The sequence below is a fragment of the Somniosus microcephalus genome, chromosome 29, assembly GCF_052327205.1.
Source record: "Somniosus microcephalus isolate GS21.2 chromosome 29, FLI_Smic_1.0, whole genome shotgun sequence".
Lineage (NCBI taxonomy): Eukaryota > Metazoa > Chordata > Chondrichthyes > Squaliformes > Somniosidae > Somniosus > Somniosus microcephalus.
In genome coordinates, this window is record NC_141015.1 from 3236661 (window position 1) to 3251830 (window position 15170).

At 47.0% G+C, this 15170-nt stretch overlaps 1 protein-coding gene across 1 annotated transcript in view; it reads left to right on the plus strand.

Moving 5' to 3' along the window:
* Nucleotides 1-15170, plus strand: part of LOC147098198 (uncharacterized) — a 101022-nt gene that overhangs the window by 12301 nt on the left and 73551 nt on the right. Inside the window, exons 3-4 of the mRNA XM_085969965.1 lie at nt 3293-3369; nt 3463-3627. Of these exons, the coding sequence (XP_085826091.1) occupies nt 3293-3369; nt 3463-3627 (242 nt within the window). The remainder of the gene's footprint in view (nt 1-3292; nt 3370-3462; nt 3628-15170) is intronic.

Below are 15170 nucleotides of genomic sequence, written 5' to 3' on the forward strand. Positions count from 1 at the left end.
ACTGTGGGAGCTTCAAAGCCACGGAGTTCGCTTCCATGTTTCGTCGCGCTTCGCTTCTTCCGCGAAAATTGTTCACGAAAATTCGGGGTCACCACTGCAGGAATGGCTAGATTCCTAACTAAAGGACTGAGGTCGAGTCAGTCTATCAAACAAACGATGTTTAATACTAATCAACAGAGTTTAAAACGAAAACACAGGAGAACTACATTACAGGCCTGTACTCTTTGCTGGCTCCACGAGGACTGGCTAGGGCGGCTCCCCAGCCTGACGTCATGATTTCATTATGTTTTTCCGCCGCTGGAGGATCACGTGATCAACGTGATGACGTCATCGCGTTTGGTCTCATTCTTAAAGGGACCGCGCTATGTACATGCAATGATATGAACAAAGATACAGATTCATTCTGTAGCTAATAATTTGTTAAAGATAATTATGTACATTAGATCAGAGTCCCCCTGGTGGCTCCGCCACAGTGTAACATTTGTAATTCTCCAGTCCTCTGGCAAAACCCCCGTTTCTAAGGAGGATTGAAAGATTATGGCCAGCACCTCCGCGATTTCTTCCTTCAATTCCCTCAGTGTCATAGAATGCATCCCATCTAGTCCTGCTGATCTATCTACTTTAAGTGCAGCCAGCCTTTCTAGTACCTCCTCTTTATCAATTTTTATCCCAAACATTATCTCTTCTACCTCCTCCTTCACAGCATCTTCTTGCTTGGTGAACACAGATGCAAAGTACTCATTTTGCACCTTAGCCATTCCCTCTGCCTCCGTGCGTAGGTCTCCTTTTTGGTACCTTATCGGCCCCACCACTCCTCTTACTACCCGTTTACTATTTACATACCTATAGAAGACCTTTGGTTTACCTGTTATGTTAGCTGCCATTCTATTCTCAAACCCACCTTTAACCCCTCCTATTTTCTTCCTCGCTTCTCCTCTGAACTTTCTATATTTAGCCTGATTCTCAGATGTATTCTCAACATGACATCTGTCATACGCGCTCTTTTTCTGCTCCATCTTACTCTCTATCTCTTTCACCATCTAGGGAGCTCTGACTTTAATTGCCCTACCTCGACTGTCCCCAAAATATTTCCTCTTTAAAGGCATACCATTGTTCCATTACAGCTTTGCCTTCCAATCTTTGATTCCAATTTACTAAGGCCAGATCAGGTCTCATCCCACTGAAATTGGCCTTCCGCCAATTAAGTATTTTTACTCTATATTGCTAAACCTTATGATATTATGATCACTGTTACCTAAATGTTCACCTGCTGACACTTGCTCCACTTGACCTACATCATTCCCCAGAAATAGATCCAGCAATTCCTCCTTCCTCGCTGGGCCTGAAACATACTGATCAAGAAAGTACTCCGGAACACACTTCAGGAATTGTTCCCGCACTCTGCCCTTTACACAATTACTATCCCAGTCTATATTTGTCTAGTTGAATTCCCCCATTATCACTACTTTATAATTCTTGTAATTTCTCGGCAAATTTGCTCCTCCATATTTTCCCACTCGTTGGTGGCCTATAGAATACACCTGGTAGTATACAGGCACCTCTATTATTTCTTAACTCTAGCTATGTAGATTCTGTCCTTGACACCTCCAGGACATCCTGTCTCTCCAGCACTGTAACATTCTCCTTAACCACACCACCTCCTATCTATCCTTCCAATTCTTTGCTGAACAACTTATATCCAGGTATATTTAATACCCAATCAAGTCCTTTTTTGAGACATGTCTCTGTTATTGCCACGATATCTTACTCCCTTGTGGCTATTTGCGCCTGCAGCTCACCAACCTTTTTTATTATGCTTCGTGTGTTCACATGCATACCCTGTAAACCTATCTTAGACCATCCTGTGTCCTCTCGTCATCTAATCCCACCTAATACCTCGCTACTTATTACTGCAGTGCTATCCTTCTATCCCAATCCTTTGTGCCCTTTGTTTCTCCTTTCAAATGCTACATCCTGGTGCCCATCCCCCTTTCAATTTAGTTTAAAACCTTCCCAATGGAACGAGCAAACATCCCCATGAGGATATTGGTACCGGCTCTGTTGAGATGCAACCCGTCCGGCCTGTACAGGCCCCAATGCACCAGGAATCTGAAGCACTCCCTCCTGCACCATCTCTCCAGCCATGCATTCATCTGCTCTATCCTTCTATTTCTATATACTCACTCGCGTGTGTCACTGGAGTAATCCAGAGATTACTGCCTTTGATCTCCTGCTTTTTAATCTCTTTCCTAGCTCCCTAAAACCTGCATGCAGGTCTTCATCCCTCTTACTACCTATATTGCCGGTACCAATATGGACCACGATCTCTGGCTGTTCACCCTCCCCCCTCAGAATGTTCTGCTGCCGCTCGGTGACATCCTTAACCCTGGCACCAGGGAGGCAACATAGCTTCTTGGAGTTACAACTGCGGCAGCAGAAATGCCTGTCTGCTCCCGTAACTCGATTCCCCTACCAATATTGCTGTACCTAACCTCCTCCTCCCTCCCGCCATTATACAGCTGAGACACCCGTTTTACCATGGACTTGGCTCTGGCTGTACTCCCCAGAGGAACCATGGCCCTCACCAGTACTCAGAACAGAATACTGGTTGTAGAGCGAGATGCACTCAATGAAATCCTGTGCTACCTGCCTGGTCCTGCTCTTCTGCCTGGCGGTCACGCATTCCCTCTCTGCCTGTGCACTCCTTAGCTGCGGGGTGACTACCTCCTGAATCGTGCTATCGATGTAGCTCTCAGCCTGGCGGATGCACCACAGTGATGCCAGCTGCTGCTCAAGCTCCAATACCCGGAGTGCGAGCTCCTCCATCTGACGACACCTTCTGTACACGTGATTGTCCAGGACACGGGTAGCGCACTGGATTTGTCACATGGCACAGGATGCACATTCTGCGGGACTGAGCTACCCTGCAATACCATTATTTATTGGACTATTTGCTACCTTTACAGAAACTTAAGACTAAGGAGTACCAAATTAAAGTTATTAATAAATGTTATTAACAGTTACTTATTTAATATAGTATTGACAATTGCCAATTTAAAGTAGTATTAACAGTTACTAATTGAATGTACTATTAACAGTTACAAATTTAATTCAGTATTAACAGTAACTAATCTCCAAGCTCCTGCTTTAACACTAAGCAGCTATATAGCCCAGGCCCCTAACTTGAAGAGCAGAAACACGGTGTGACCTTTACCAACCACTCAGTTCCCAGTCTTTCAGTCAGTTAATAAGAGCCTCAGTTCAGGGGCTGACTCTGTGATTGTTGTTCCAGTTCTGGTGGATGGAGGATTCCCGAGACTGAGATTCCATTCTCTCGCTGCTCCACCAGCGCCCCAGGCTGGTTAAAGGGTAATTTCAGACTTTATAATCTCAGATTTACATTCACTGTCCAGCACTGTTCACCTCGGTTACTTTCTTCAATATTTACAAACCTGATTTCAGGTACTCATCCCTCCGTGGGACAGGGAGAAGTGACGGGGACAGTTTGTTTCCACTGGGATATATATCGCTGCTACTGGAACCGGGAGATAAAGATCAAAAACTGCACCAGTTACTTCGTTTATGAGTTGAAGCCGACTCGCTGGTGTAGCTCTGCTTATTGCACAGGTACATTGTCGGGCAGGGGGGGTGCTTAAGGTCAGGAACTCGGGGGACAAAGGTCAGGAACTCGTGGAGCAAAGGTCAGGAACTCGTGGAGCAAAGGTCAGGAACTCGGCGGGAAAAGATCAGGAACACATGCGGGGCAAAAGCCAGGCAATCGTGGGGTGCAAAGGTCAGGAACTCGTGGGGGCAAACGTTACGAACGCGGTGGGGCAAGATAAGGAACTCGGGGGGCAAAGTTCAGGAACTCGGCGTGGCAAATGTCAGGAACTCGCAGGGGTGGAACAAAAATCAGGAAATCGGGGCAAAGGTCAGAAACTCGGGCAAATGTCAGGAAATTGGGGTGGCAAAGCTCAGGAATTCGTAGGGGTCAAAGGTCAGGATCTCAGGGGATAACGTCAGGAACTCGGGGGTCAAAGGTCAGGAACTCGAGGGGGTCAAAAGTCAGGAACTCGAGGGGGAGCCAAGGTCAGGAACGAGGTGTGGAGGAGAATTTCAGGAACTCGGGGTGGGGGGAGAGAAGGTCAGGAATTTGGGCCGGGAGAGTGAAGCTCAGGAAATCGTGGGGTGGTGGGTTGGTGGAGTGATGGCCAATATGTCTTTCCCGAGGTGTCGTGCTCAGAACTGCGCGCAGTACCCCAGATGGGGTCTAACTGGGAGAGTGCTAGTGTAACCAGGACATGGGACACAGTGACGCCCCTGATCGAATGTCAATGACCCAGGCACTGACTGCTGTTCACCCGCTAACACTGGGACAAAAAGGGACTGCGATGGTCTCTGTATTGAAATTAAATGTCAAGAAACACCAAGGCTGGAACTTTAAAGGGTACTGAGTGTTAGCGAGTGAATATTTACAGGTTGAATCGCTCCCCTGGCAGTAACGTGTCTGTATTGAAATGATGCTGAGAGGGGATGATTAGGTAATGGAATCGGGCAGAAGCAGAAGGGTGCCATGTATAAAGTCCGCGCCTCAATAATATACGGATTTCGGGAGAACAGTTTAACAGGTACTTTACTGAACAAGAGGCAGCTTGAAACTGAAACTACAGAAGCCTGCTAGGGCCTTTTATACAGGGGTGGTCACTGCTGGTACTGCAGTCTAAGACCAGTTATTCCCTTAAAGGTACATACACAACAATTCCTCCCCTTTTAGATAAACAGTACATAACATTCATTTAACAACTAAATAATAACTAATTACAATTACAATTTTCTCAGTAATATATACATCAACTGAAATAGTCATTTATAAGTTCAGTCTTTGAGGAGGCTTCCTGATCCGGACTGGATAGCGCCTTTCTCGAGTATCCTGTTCTGGCGGTGGAGTCAATTCTGGCTCATTGTCATTGGTTGGTTCGTCAGCTTCCAATACCCCTGCTTCTGAGGTAGACGCAATCTGTACTTCGGGCTCATTACCAGGTGCATATGCTTGTGGTACAGGTTTGGCTTGTTCCTGTGACTCTAGAATCTGGTCAGCATGGCGTCTCACGATGCTCTCTCCAACGTCCACTGTGTACATTAGTGGTCCCTGCTGTGTGCATATCGTGCCTGGCTGCCATTTTTCTGTTCGGTAGTCGCGGGCCAAGACTGGTTGCCCTATCCGGAAGTAAGGAGGGATGATATATTAGCGGGTTCCTCTAATGAGGCCATATGGGTAGAACTTAAAAACAAAAAGGGGTCAAGCACCTTGCTGGGAGTGTACTATAGGCCCCCAAACAGTCAGGGGGAGATAGAGGAACAGATATGCAGGCAGATATCAGAAAAGTGTGAAAATAATAGGGTAGTAATAGTGGGGGATTTCAACTTCCCCAATATAAATTGGGATAGTCAGAGTGTGAAAGGCTTGAAGGGAGCAGAATTCTTAAAGTGCATCCAGGAAAGCTTTTTGAGCCAACATGTAGAAAGTCCTACAAGAGAGGGGGCGGTACTGGACCTAATTCTAGGGAATGTAGCCGGGCAGGTGGTGGAAGTGTCTGTAGGAGAGCATTTTGGCGATAGTGACCATAATTCGGTGAGATTTAAGGTGGTCATGGAAAAAGACAAAGACGGCTCGGAAATCAGGGTTCTAAATTGGGGGAAGGCCGATTTTAATAAGATAAGACAGGATCTGGCAAAAGTGGACTGGGAGCAGCTGCTTATAGGAAAATCCACATCAAAACAGTGGGAGGCTTTCAGAAGGGAAATAGAGAGAGTACAACACCAACATGTTCCTGTAAAGGTCAAGGGTGGTACCAACAAGCAAAGGGAACCTTGGATGACAAGGGATATACAAAAATGCATTAGGAAAAAAAGGGGGGCTTTTGGCAGTTACAAAAGACAAAAGACGGTGGAAGCCCTAGAGGAGTATAAGAGGTGCAGGGGCATACTTAAAAAGGAAATTAGGAGGGCGAGGAGGGGCCATGAAATAACACTGGTGAGCAAAATAAAGGAAAATCCTAAGATGTTTTATAAGTATATTAAGGGCAAGAGGATAACCAGGGAAAGGGTAGGGCCCATTAGGGACCAAAGTGGCAATCTGTGTGTAGAGCCAGATGAAGTAGGTGGGGTTTTAAATGAATTTTTTGCCTCAGTGTTCACTATGGAGAAAGACGATGTAGACATAGAAGTCGGGCAAGGGGACTGTGACATACTTGAACATATTAACATCGAGAGGGAGGAGGTACTAGCGGTTTTAGCAGGCCAAAAAGTGGATAAATCCCCAGGCCCGGACGAGATGTATCCCAGGCTGTTGTGTGAGGCAAAGGAGGAGATTGCAGGGGCTCTGACACAAATTTTCAGAACCTCTCTGGCCACAGGGGATGTACCAGAGGACTGGAGAACAGCTAATGTAGTACCATTATTCAAGAAGGGTAGCAGGGATAAACCAGGGAATTACAGGCCAGTGAGCCTAACATCTGTGGTAGGGAAAGTATTGGAAAAAATTCTGAGGGACAAAATTAGTCTCCACTTGGAGAGGCAAGGATTAATCGGGGATAGTCAGCATGGCTTTGTCAAGGGTAAATCATGTCTGACCAATCTGATTGAATTTTTCGAGGGGGTGACTAGGTGTGTGGATGAGGCAAATGCTGTGGATGTGGTTTACATGGACTTCAGTAAAGCTTTTGACAAGGTCCCGCATAGGAGACTGGTCAAGAAGGTAAGAGCCCATGGGATCCAGGGGGCCTTGGCGTGTTGGATCCTAAACTGGCTGAGTGGCAGGAGGCAGAGGGTGATGGTCGAAGGTTGCTTTTGTGACTGGAAGCCTGTGTCCAGTGGGGTACCTCAGGGATCAGTGCTGGGTCCCTTGCTGTTTGTGATCTACATTAATGATTTGGATGAGAATGTAAAGGGTATGATCAGTAAGTTCGCGGATGACACGAAAATTGGTGGGGTGGTAAATTGCGAGGAGGAAAGCCTCAGGCTACAGGACAATATTAACGGGTTGGTCAGATGGGCGGAAAAGTGGCAAATGGAATTTAACCCGGAAAAGTGCGAGGTGATGCATTTTGGACGGACAAATAAGGCAAGGGAATACACAATGAGTGGTAGGACCCTAGGAAGTACAGAGGGTCAGAGAGACCTTGGTGTACATGTACATAGATCCCTGAAGGCAGCGGAACAGGTAGACAAGGTGGTTAAAAAGGCTTATGGGATACTTGCCTTCATTAGCAGAGGCATAGAATATAAGAGCAGGGAGGTTATGATGGAGCTGTACAAAACGCTGGTGAGGCCACAGCTGGAGTACTGTGTGCAGTTCTGGTCGCCTCACTATAGGAAGGATGTGATTGCTTTGGAGAGGGTGCAGAGAAGATTCACCAGGATGTTACCTGGGATGGAGCGCCTCAGCTATGAAGAAAGACTCAACAGGCTGGGGTTGTTTTCCTTGGAGCAAAGGAGGCTGAGGGGGGACCTGATTGAGGTGTACAAAATGATGAGGGGCATAGATAGGGTAGATAAAGAGGAACTTTCCCCCTTAGTAGGGGGGTCAATAACAAGGGGGCACAGATTCAGGGTAAGGGGCAGGAGATTTAGGGGGGATTTAAGGAGGAACTTTTTCACCCAGAGGGTGGTTGGAAGCTGGAACTCACTGCCTGAAAGGGTGGTAGAGGCAGGAACCCTCACAACATTCAAGAAGCATTTGGATGAGCACTTGAAATGCCATTGCATACAAGGCTATGGACCAAATGCTGGAAAATGGGATTAGACTGGACAGGGAGGGATGGGCGGCGCAGATACGATGGGCCGAAGGGCCTCTTTCTGTGCTGTAAAACTCTATGACTCTATGACTATGACTCCTGGTTTGCTTCTCATTTATGTGCTGGAACTGCTTATCCTCAACATCTCGTCTTACATTTGGTTTGAGCAAATCCAAGCGACATCTTAGTCTCCGGTTGAAAAACAGTACGGCTGGAGTTTGGTTGGTTACTGCATGTGTCGCATTCCGGTAAGCAAACAGGAAGTTATCCACCTTGTGTTGCAGTGGTATGTCGTCATTATACATTGCCTTTATGGCCTTTTTAAAGGTCTGAACAAGCCTCTCAGCCAATCCATTTGTGGCTGGATGATATGGGGCAGATGTGTAATGTTTCACCCCATTATTCTTCAGGAACCTCCGGAAATCCTCAGACACAAACTGTGGGCCATTGTCGGAACAGATCTGTTCTGGCAACCCATTCCTGGCAAAGATGGTCCTGAGGACTGCAATAGTTTTCTCCGTGGTGGTGGAGGACATTTTAATGACCTCTGGCCATTTCGAATGGGCGTCCACAGCGATTAGAAACATTGAGTCCATAAATGGACCAGCGAAATCAATGTGTACCCGTTGCCATGGAGATGAGGGCCACTCCCATGGATGTAGCGGGGCCTGCGGTGGAGCGTTTTGGACCTTCTGTCATCCTGTGCATCTCTTGGTCATATCCTCGATTTCTTTATCGATTCCCGGCCACCACACAAACGCCCTGGCTAGGCTCTTCATTTTTACCCCTCCCAGATGACCCTCGTGAAGCTCATTGAGTACTCTATCTCTCAACTTGGGTGGAATTACCACTCGGGATCCACACATCAAGGTTCCCCGGCACACTGACAGCTGTTCCCTCCTTGGCGAGAATGCTGGCAACAGTGAGTCGCCATATGCTGGCCATCCCTTCACCGTCAAATCATAGACCCGAGAGAGTGTCGGGTCATTTCGGGTTTCCTTCTCAATACTTGCGTTTGTAACAGGCAAACATTCGACTATGGTCGCATGGGATATCTCCACAGGGTCCACTGCAGGTGCTTCTTCCGCCGTAGGCAACGGTAGGCGCGACAGCCCATCAGCGTTTCCATGTTGTTTCGTAACTTTTTACTCTATGTCATACTGATGTGCCCCTAGAAAAAGTGACCATCTTTGCAGCCGTTGCACCGTCATCACCGGAACGCCCTTCTTTGGGTTAGAAATTGAGACCAGGGGTTGATGACCAGTCAGTAGGGTGAATTTCTGCCCGTGCAGATAGTGATTGAACTTCTTCACCCCCCACACCAGGCTGAGTGCCTCCCTGTCAATCTGGGCGTAGTTACGCTCGGCTGAGGTTAGCGAGCGCGATGCAAAGGCTATTGGCCTCTCTGAACCGTCACGGAATTTGTGTGACAGAACCGCTCCAATGCCATAAGGTGATGCATCACATGCTAACTGAATCGGTGGTGTTGGGTTGTAGTGGGCCAATACTTCTTTTGAAGTGATTTGGCATTTACATTCCTGAAAGGCACGCTTACACTCATCACTCCATTTCCATGTTACACCAGTTTGAAGGAGGTCGTTCAGTGGGTGCGGAATTGTAGATAAATTTGTCAAGAACTTATGGTAGTGGTTCACCAACCTAAGGAACGACCTCAGTTGCGACACATTTTCTGGTGCTGGAGCCTTGACTACAGCCTCAATCTTTTTCCGGCGACTTATGCAACCCTTCCTCATCAATCATGTGGCCACAATTCGAGATTTGTCTCCTGAAGAACTCGCATTTGGGACGGTTGGCTCGTAGCCCATATTCCTGCAATCTCGTGAGCACCTGTTCCAGGTTGGCAAGGTGTTCATTGTCATTTTCGCCCGTAACCAGGATGTCGTCCAAATAACACTGGGTCCCCGGGATCCCTTGCAGGGCTTGTTCCATTGCCCTCTGCCATATAGCCGGGGCCGATGCTACCCCAAATACCAGTTGATTGTACTGGTAAAGGCCTTTGTGAGTGTTTATCGTGAGGTATTTCCTAGATGCTTCTTCCACCTCCATTTGTAGATACGCTTGAGCCAGGTCAATCTTTGTAAAGCGTTTCCCTCCAGATAGTGAGGCGAAAATATCTTCTATCTGCGGAAGCGGATACTGTACTGTGTGCAGGACTGGGTTCACAGTCACCTTGAAGTCCCCACAGATGCGAACCTTCCTTGGCTCCCCAGGCGTGCTGCTCAATGCTTTCTTCATAACAGGAACGATGGGTGTGTCTCACTCGCTCCAGTCCACCTTAGACAGTACCCCCGAACGCTCCAGACTCTCCAGTTCAGCTTCCACAGCTGGGCATATCACGTATGGCACCGGTCTGGCCTTGAAAATTTTGGGATTGCGTTATCCTCAATCTTTATGGTTGCCTTTACTCCTTTTAGAGTCCCAAGTCCTTGTTGGAACACCTTTTCCGCGTCAGAGAGAATTTGTGACAGACGTCCAGGTGCGACGTCATCATCTTTTTTGTCAGTCACAGTTAATGCCAGAATGGAATACCAATCCAATTGTAGTCTTCGGATCCATTCACGTCCCAATAATGGTGGTCCTCCATCTCGTAGTATATACATGTATAGTTTCTGTGTTTCCTTTCCGTTATATTCAACTGGCACCCTTATTTTTCCTCTGGGGTAGACCTTTTGCCCCGTGTATGTCTTCAATACAATGGACGTGTCCTTTAAGGGTATGTGTGAGAATAGCCGCTCATAGTTTCTTCGATTCATGACAGTTAGGGCTGATCCTGTGTCCAATTCCATCTTCACTGGGGACCCTGCTATCATGAGGGTGACCCAAATGGTTCAGTGATCTTCTTTTGTGATCACGCTGTGTAACTTTAAACAACTTAGTCGCCTGCTCCCGGAGTCCTTATCACTCTCCTGATCTTCTGAACTACTATCTGTCAGTTTCTTTACTTTCCTGTACTGTTCCTTTGTAGTTCTTGTCATGTTGGTCTTCTTTCCCGACCTGCAGACTCTTGCTAAATGTCCCATTTTCCTGCATTGCCTGCATATTTTGTCTTTAAACCAGCACTCCTTCTGCTCATGGGTTGTTCTGCCGCAGCGATAGCACTTTTCGGCTCCATACGCCATTTCGTTAGTGCTGTATTCTTGTGGTTTCTTTTGTATTTCCGCAGCTCCCCATGCTGCTGCTTCGCAGGATACTGCCACGCTGAAAGCCTGTTGTAGCGTCAGGTCCTTTTTTGAAAGTAGTCGTTTCTGGGTTCCTTCACTCTGGAGCCCGCAGACAAACTTATCCCGTAAGGTGTCTGCCAGTCCTGTTCCGAACTGGCAGTGCTTCGATAACTTGTGTAGTTCCGTAAGATAGTCAGCATAGCTCTCATCTTTGTGCTGGTTTCTTTTATGGAACTTGAATCTTTCTGCTATCAGCAGTGGTGTAGGGCTTAGATGTTCCTGTAAGATATGAACAATCTCCTCAAAACTTTTCTCCATTGGTTTAGCTGGGGTAATTAAATTCCGCAATAGGCCGTACGTACTCGCACCCATCAGATTTAATAATACCGACGCCCTCTTTCCATCAGCCACCTCATTTGCCTTGCAGTACACTTCAATTCTTTCCACATACGTGGTCCAGTCTTCTACCTCGTTGTCGAAAGCAGTGATACTGCCACTTTTCAGCATCTTGGGTGATTTAAAATGGCGCCTCCCGCGCTTTTGCTGCTTCCCCAATGGAATAAAATGGCGCCTCCCGCGCTTTTGCTTCTTCCCCAACGGGATAAAATGGCGCCTCCCGCGCTTTTGCTTCTTCCCCTTGCTGCCACGCTGCTCCTAGCGTTCTAAGTGGTAATGGCAGCGACCCGCAGCTTCAGCGCGTCTCACTTTCCTTCCCCCCTGTTTCGTTTCTTTCCGCTGTCCTGTTCTCGAGCACCGACTGCGCCCTGTGCGCTCCACCCTCTCTCTCTTGTTTTCTTTTCCCGGCGATGCTGCGCGGCCCAATTTGTAGAGCCGTTCGATCGAGCTTGAGCACGCTGCAGTCCGGAAGAGTCAGCGCGCTACCTGCTACCAGCACGATTCGCTGGAACCACAGTCTCTCCAGCAATTCTCCAAACACCGATGGATTCTTTGGGCGGTTGCCCTCGGTCGACGCCCGTTGCTCAGACTACGACCTTCCAGGACCTTCCTTTCAGGCGAGATCCCCGTGAGATGATGCCACACTGCAGGTGAGTTCGAACTTACTCGTCGCCACTGTAAAGTCCGCGCCTCAATAATACACGGACTTCGGGAGAACAGTTTAACAGGTACTTTACTGAACAAGAGGCAGCTTGAAACTGAAACTACAGAAGCCTGCTAGGGTCTTTTATACAGGGGTGGTCACTGCCGGTACTGACGTCTAAGACGAATTATTCCCTTAATGGTACATACACAACACCATGGATGAGGGACTTCAGTTATGTGGAGAGACTGGAGAAGCTCGGATTTGTCTGTTTAGAGCAGAGAGGATTACGGGAGATTTGATAGAGGTGTTCAAAACAGTGACTGGTTTTAATAGAGTGAATAAGGAGAAACTGTTTCCCGTGTATGACGGGCCGGTAAGCAAAGGACACAGATTTAATGGGCCAGAAATTCGTGAACGAGGCTTGCCGCGCGTGCAAGCCCCATGCACTTACCTGACGGTAGATGAATTAGCTGTGGAAATAGAGGTTAATAATTATGATCTAATTGGGATTACGGAAACATGGTTGCAGGGTGAGCAGGGCTGGGAGCTTAACATACAGGGGTATTCAGTATTTAGGAAGGATCGACAAAAAAGAAAGGGAGGAGGGGTAGCATTGCTAGTAAAAGAGGGGATAAATGCAATTGAAAAGAAGGATATTAACTCAGTTAATACAGAATCTATATGGGTGGAGCTAAGAAATAGCGAGGGGCGAAAAACATTAATAGGAGTGGTATATAGGCCTCCAAATAGTAAAATAGAGGTTAGGGAGGGCATCACGAGGGAAATTAGAGAAGCGTGCAATAAGAGCACAGCTGTCATCATAGGTGACTTTAACTTACATATAGATTGGACTAGCCTAATCAGTAAAAATAATGAGGAGGAGGAATTCCTTGAGTGTTTAAGGGATGGTTATCTGGATCAATATGTCGAGGAACCAACTCGGGAACAGGCTATATTGGACTGGGTACTGTGCAATGAGAAGGGACTAATCAGTAATCTTGTTGTACGGGGACCCTTGGGTCAGAGCGATCATAACATGATCGATTTCTCACTCGAAATGGAGAGCGAAGAAATTGACTCAGAGACTAAGGTCCTGAATTTAAACAAGGGGAATTATGATGCCATGAGACGGGAACTGAGTAGGTCTGATTGGACAACGTTCCTGGGAGGACTGGAGGTAGATAAACAATGGCAAACATTTAAAGATAGAATGACAAAATTGCAAAAATTGTTTATACCAATCTGGCATAAAAGGAAATCTAAAAAGGTGACTCAACCGTGGATAACAGGGGAAATTAGAGACAGCATAAAATCCAAAGATAGGGCGTATAAAATAGCCAAAAAAAGCGCCAGAGCGGAAGATTGGGAACAGTTTAAGATAGAGCAAAGGAGGGCAAAGGGCATGATCAAGAGGGGCAAAATAGCTTACGAAAACAAGCTGGCGGAAAATATAAAAACTAACTCCAAAAGCTTTTATAAATATATCAAAAGGAAAAGACTGGTGAAAACCAAAGTTGGTCCATTGCAGTCAGATACGGGGGAATATATAATGGGAAATAAGGAAATGGCAGATCAACTAAATGCATACTTTGGGTCAGTCTTTACGAAGGAAGACACAAAAAACCTCCCTGGGATATCGGGAAAAATAGGGACATTGGCAAAGGAGGAACTGACGCAAATCAATATCTCTAAGGATATGGTGTTAAGGAAGCTAAAGGGATTGAAGGTGGACAAATCCCCAGGGCCTGATAACATGCATCCTAGGGTACTGAAGGAGGTGGCCCTAGAGATAGCGGATGCACTAAGGATGATTTTTCAGAATTCATTAGACTCGGGAACAGTGCCGATGGATTGGAGGGTAGCTAACGTTACCCCACTATTCAAAAAGGGGGGTAGGGAAAAAGCAGGTAATTACAGACCTGTAAGCCTTACATCAGTTGTGGGCAAAATGCTGGAGTCCATCATTAAGGATGAAATAGCGGAGCACTTAGCAAATGGGGACAGGATAGGACAGAGTCAACATGGATTTACAAAGGGTAAATCGTGCTTGACTAATCTATTGGAATTTTTTGAGGGAGTAACTGGTAGAATAGATGGGGGAGAGCCAGTAGATGTGGTGTACCTGGACTTCCAAAAGGCCTTCGATAAGGTCCCACATAAAAGATTAGCATGGAAAATTGAGGCTCATGGGATAAAGGGGAAAGTTTTGGCGTGGATAGGGAACTGGCTGTCAGATAGAAAACAGAGAGTTGGAATAAACGGCTCATTTTCTGAATGGCAGGCAGTAACAAGTGGGGTACCACAGGGATCTGTCCTGGGCCCCCAGCTGTTCACAATTTACATTAATGACCTGGATCAGGGAGTCGGATGCAGCATTTCCAAATTTGCAGACGACACTAAACTAGGAGGGGGGGTGGGCTCAGAGGAAGAGACCAGGAAGCTCCAGAGCGATTTGGACAGACTGGGCGATTGGGCGGATAAATGGCAGATGCACTATAATGTGGACAAGTGCGAAGTTATCCACCTTGGGTGCAGGAACGGGAGGGCAAATTATTATTTAAATGGCAATAGATTGGGAGAGGGGGAAGTACAGAGAGACCTGGGTGTTCTTGTACACCAGTCACTGAAGGCGAGCATGCAGGTGCAACAGGCGGTCAAGAAGGCAAACGGTATGCTGGCCTTCATAGCAAAAGGGTTAGAATACAGGAACAGGGATACCTTGCTGCAGCTGTACAGGGCACTGGTGAGACCACACCTCGAGTACTGTGTACAGTTTTGGTCGCCTCATCTGAGGAAGGATGTTCTTGCCATGGAGGGGGTGCAGCGGCGATTCACCAGGCTGATACCAGGAATGGCGGGAATGACCTATGAGGAGAGACTATGTAGTTTAGGGATGTACACACTGGAGTTTAGAAGATTGAGAGGGGACCTCATAGAAGTGTATAAAATTCTGACAGGTCTAGACAGACTGGATGCAGAAGGAATGTTTCCCTTGGCGGGTGAGAACAGAACTAGAGGACATAATTTAAGGATAAGGGCTAAACCATTTAGGACAGAGATGAGGGGGAATTTCTTCACTCAGAGAGTGGTGAACCTGTGGAACTCATTGCCACAGAGGGCAGTGTACGCCAGCTCATTAAATATATTTAA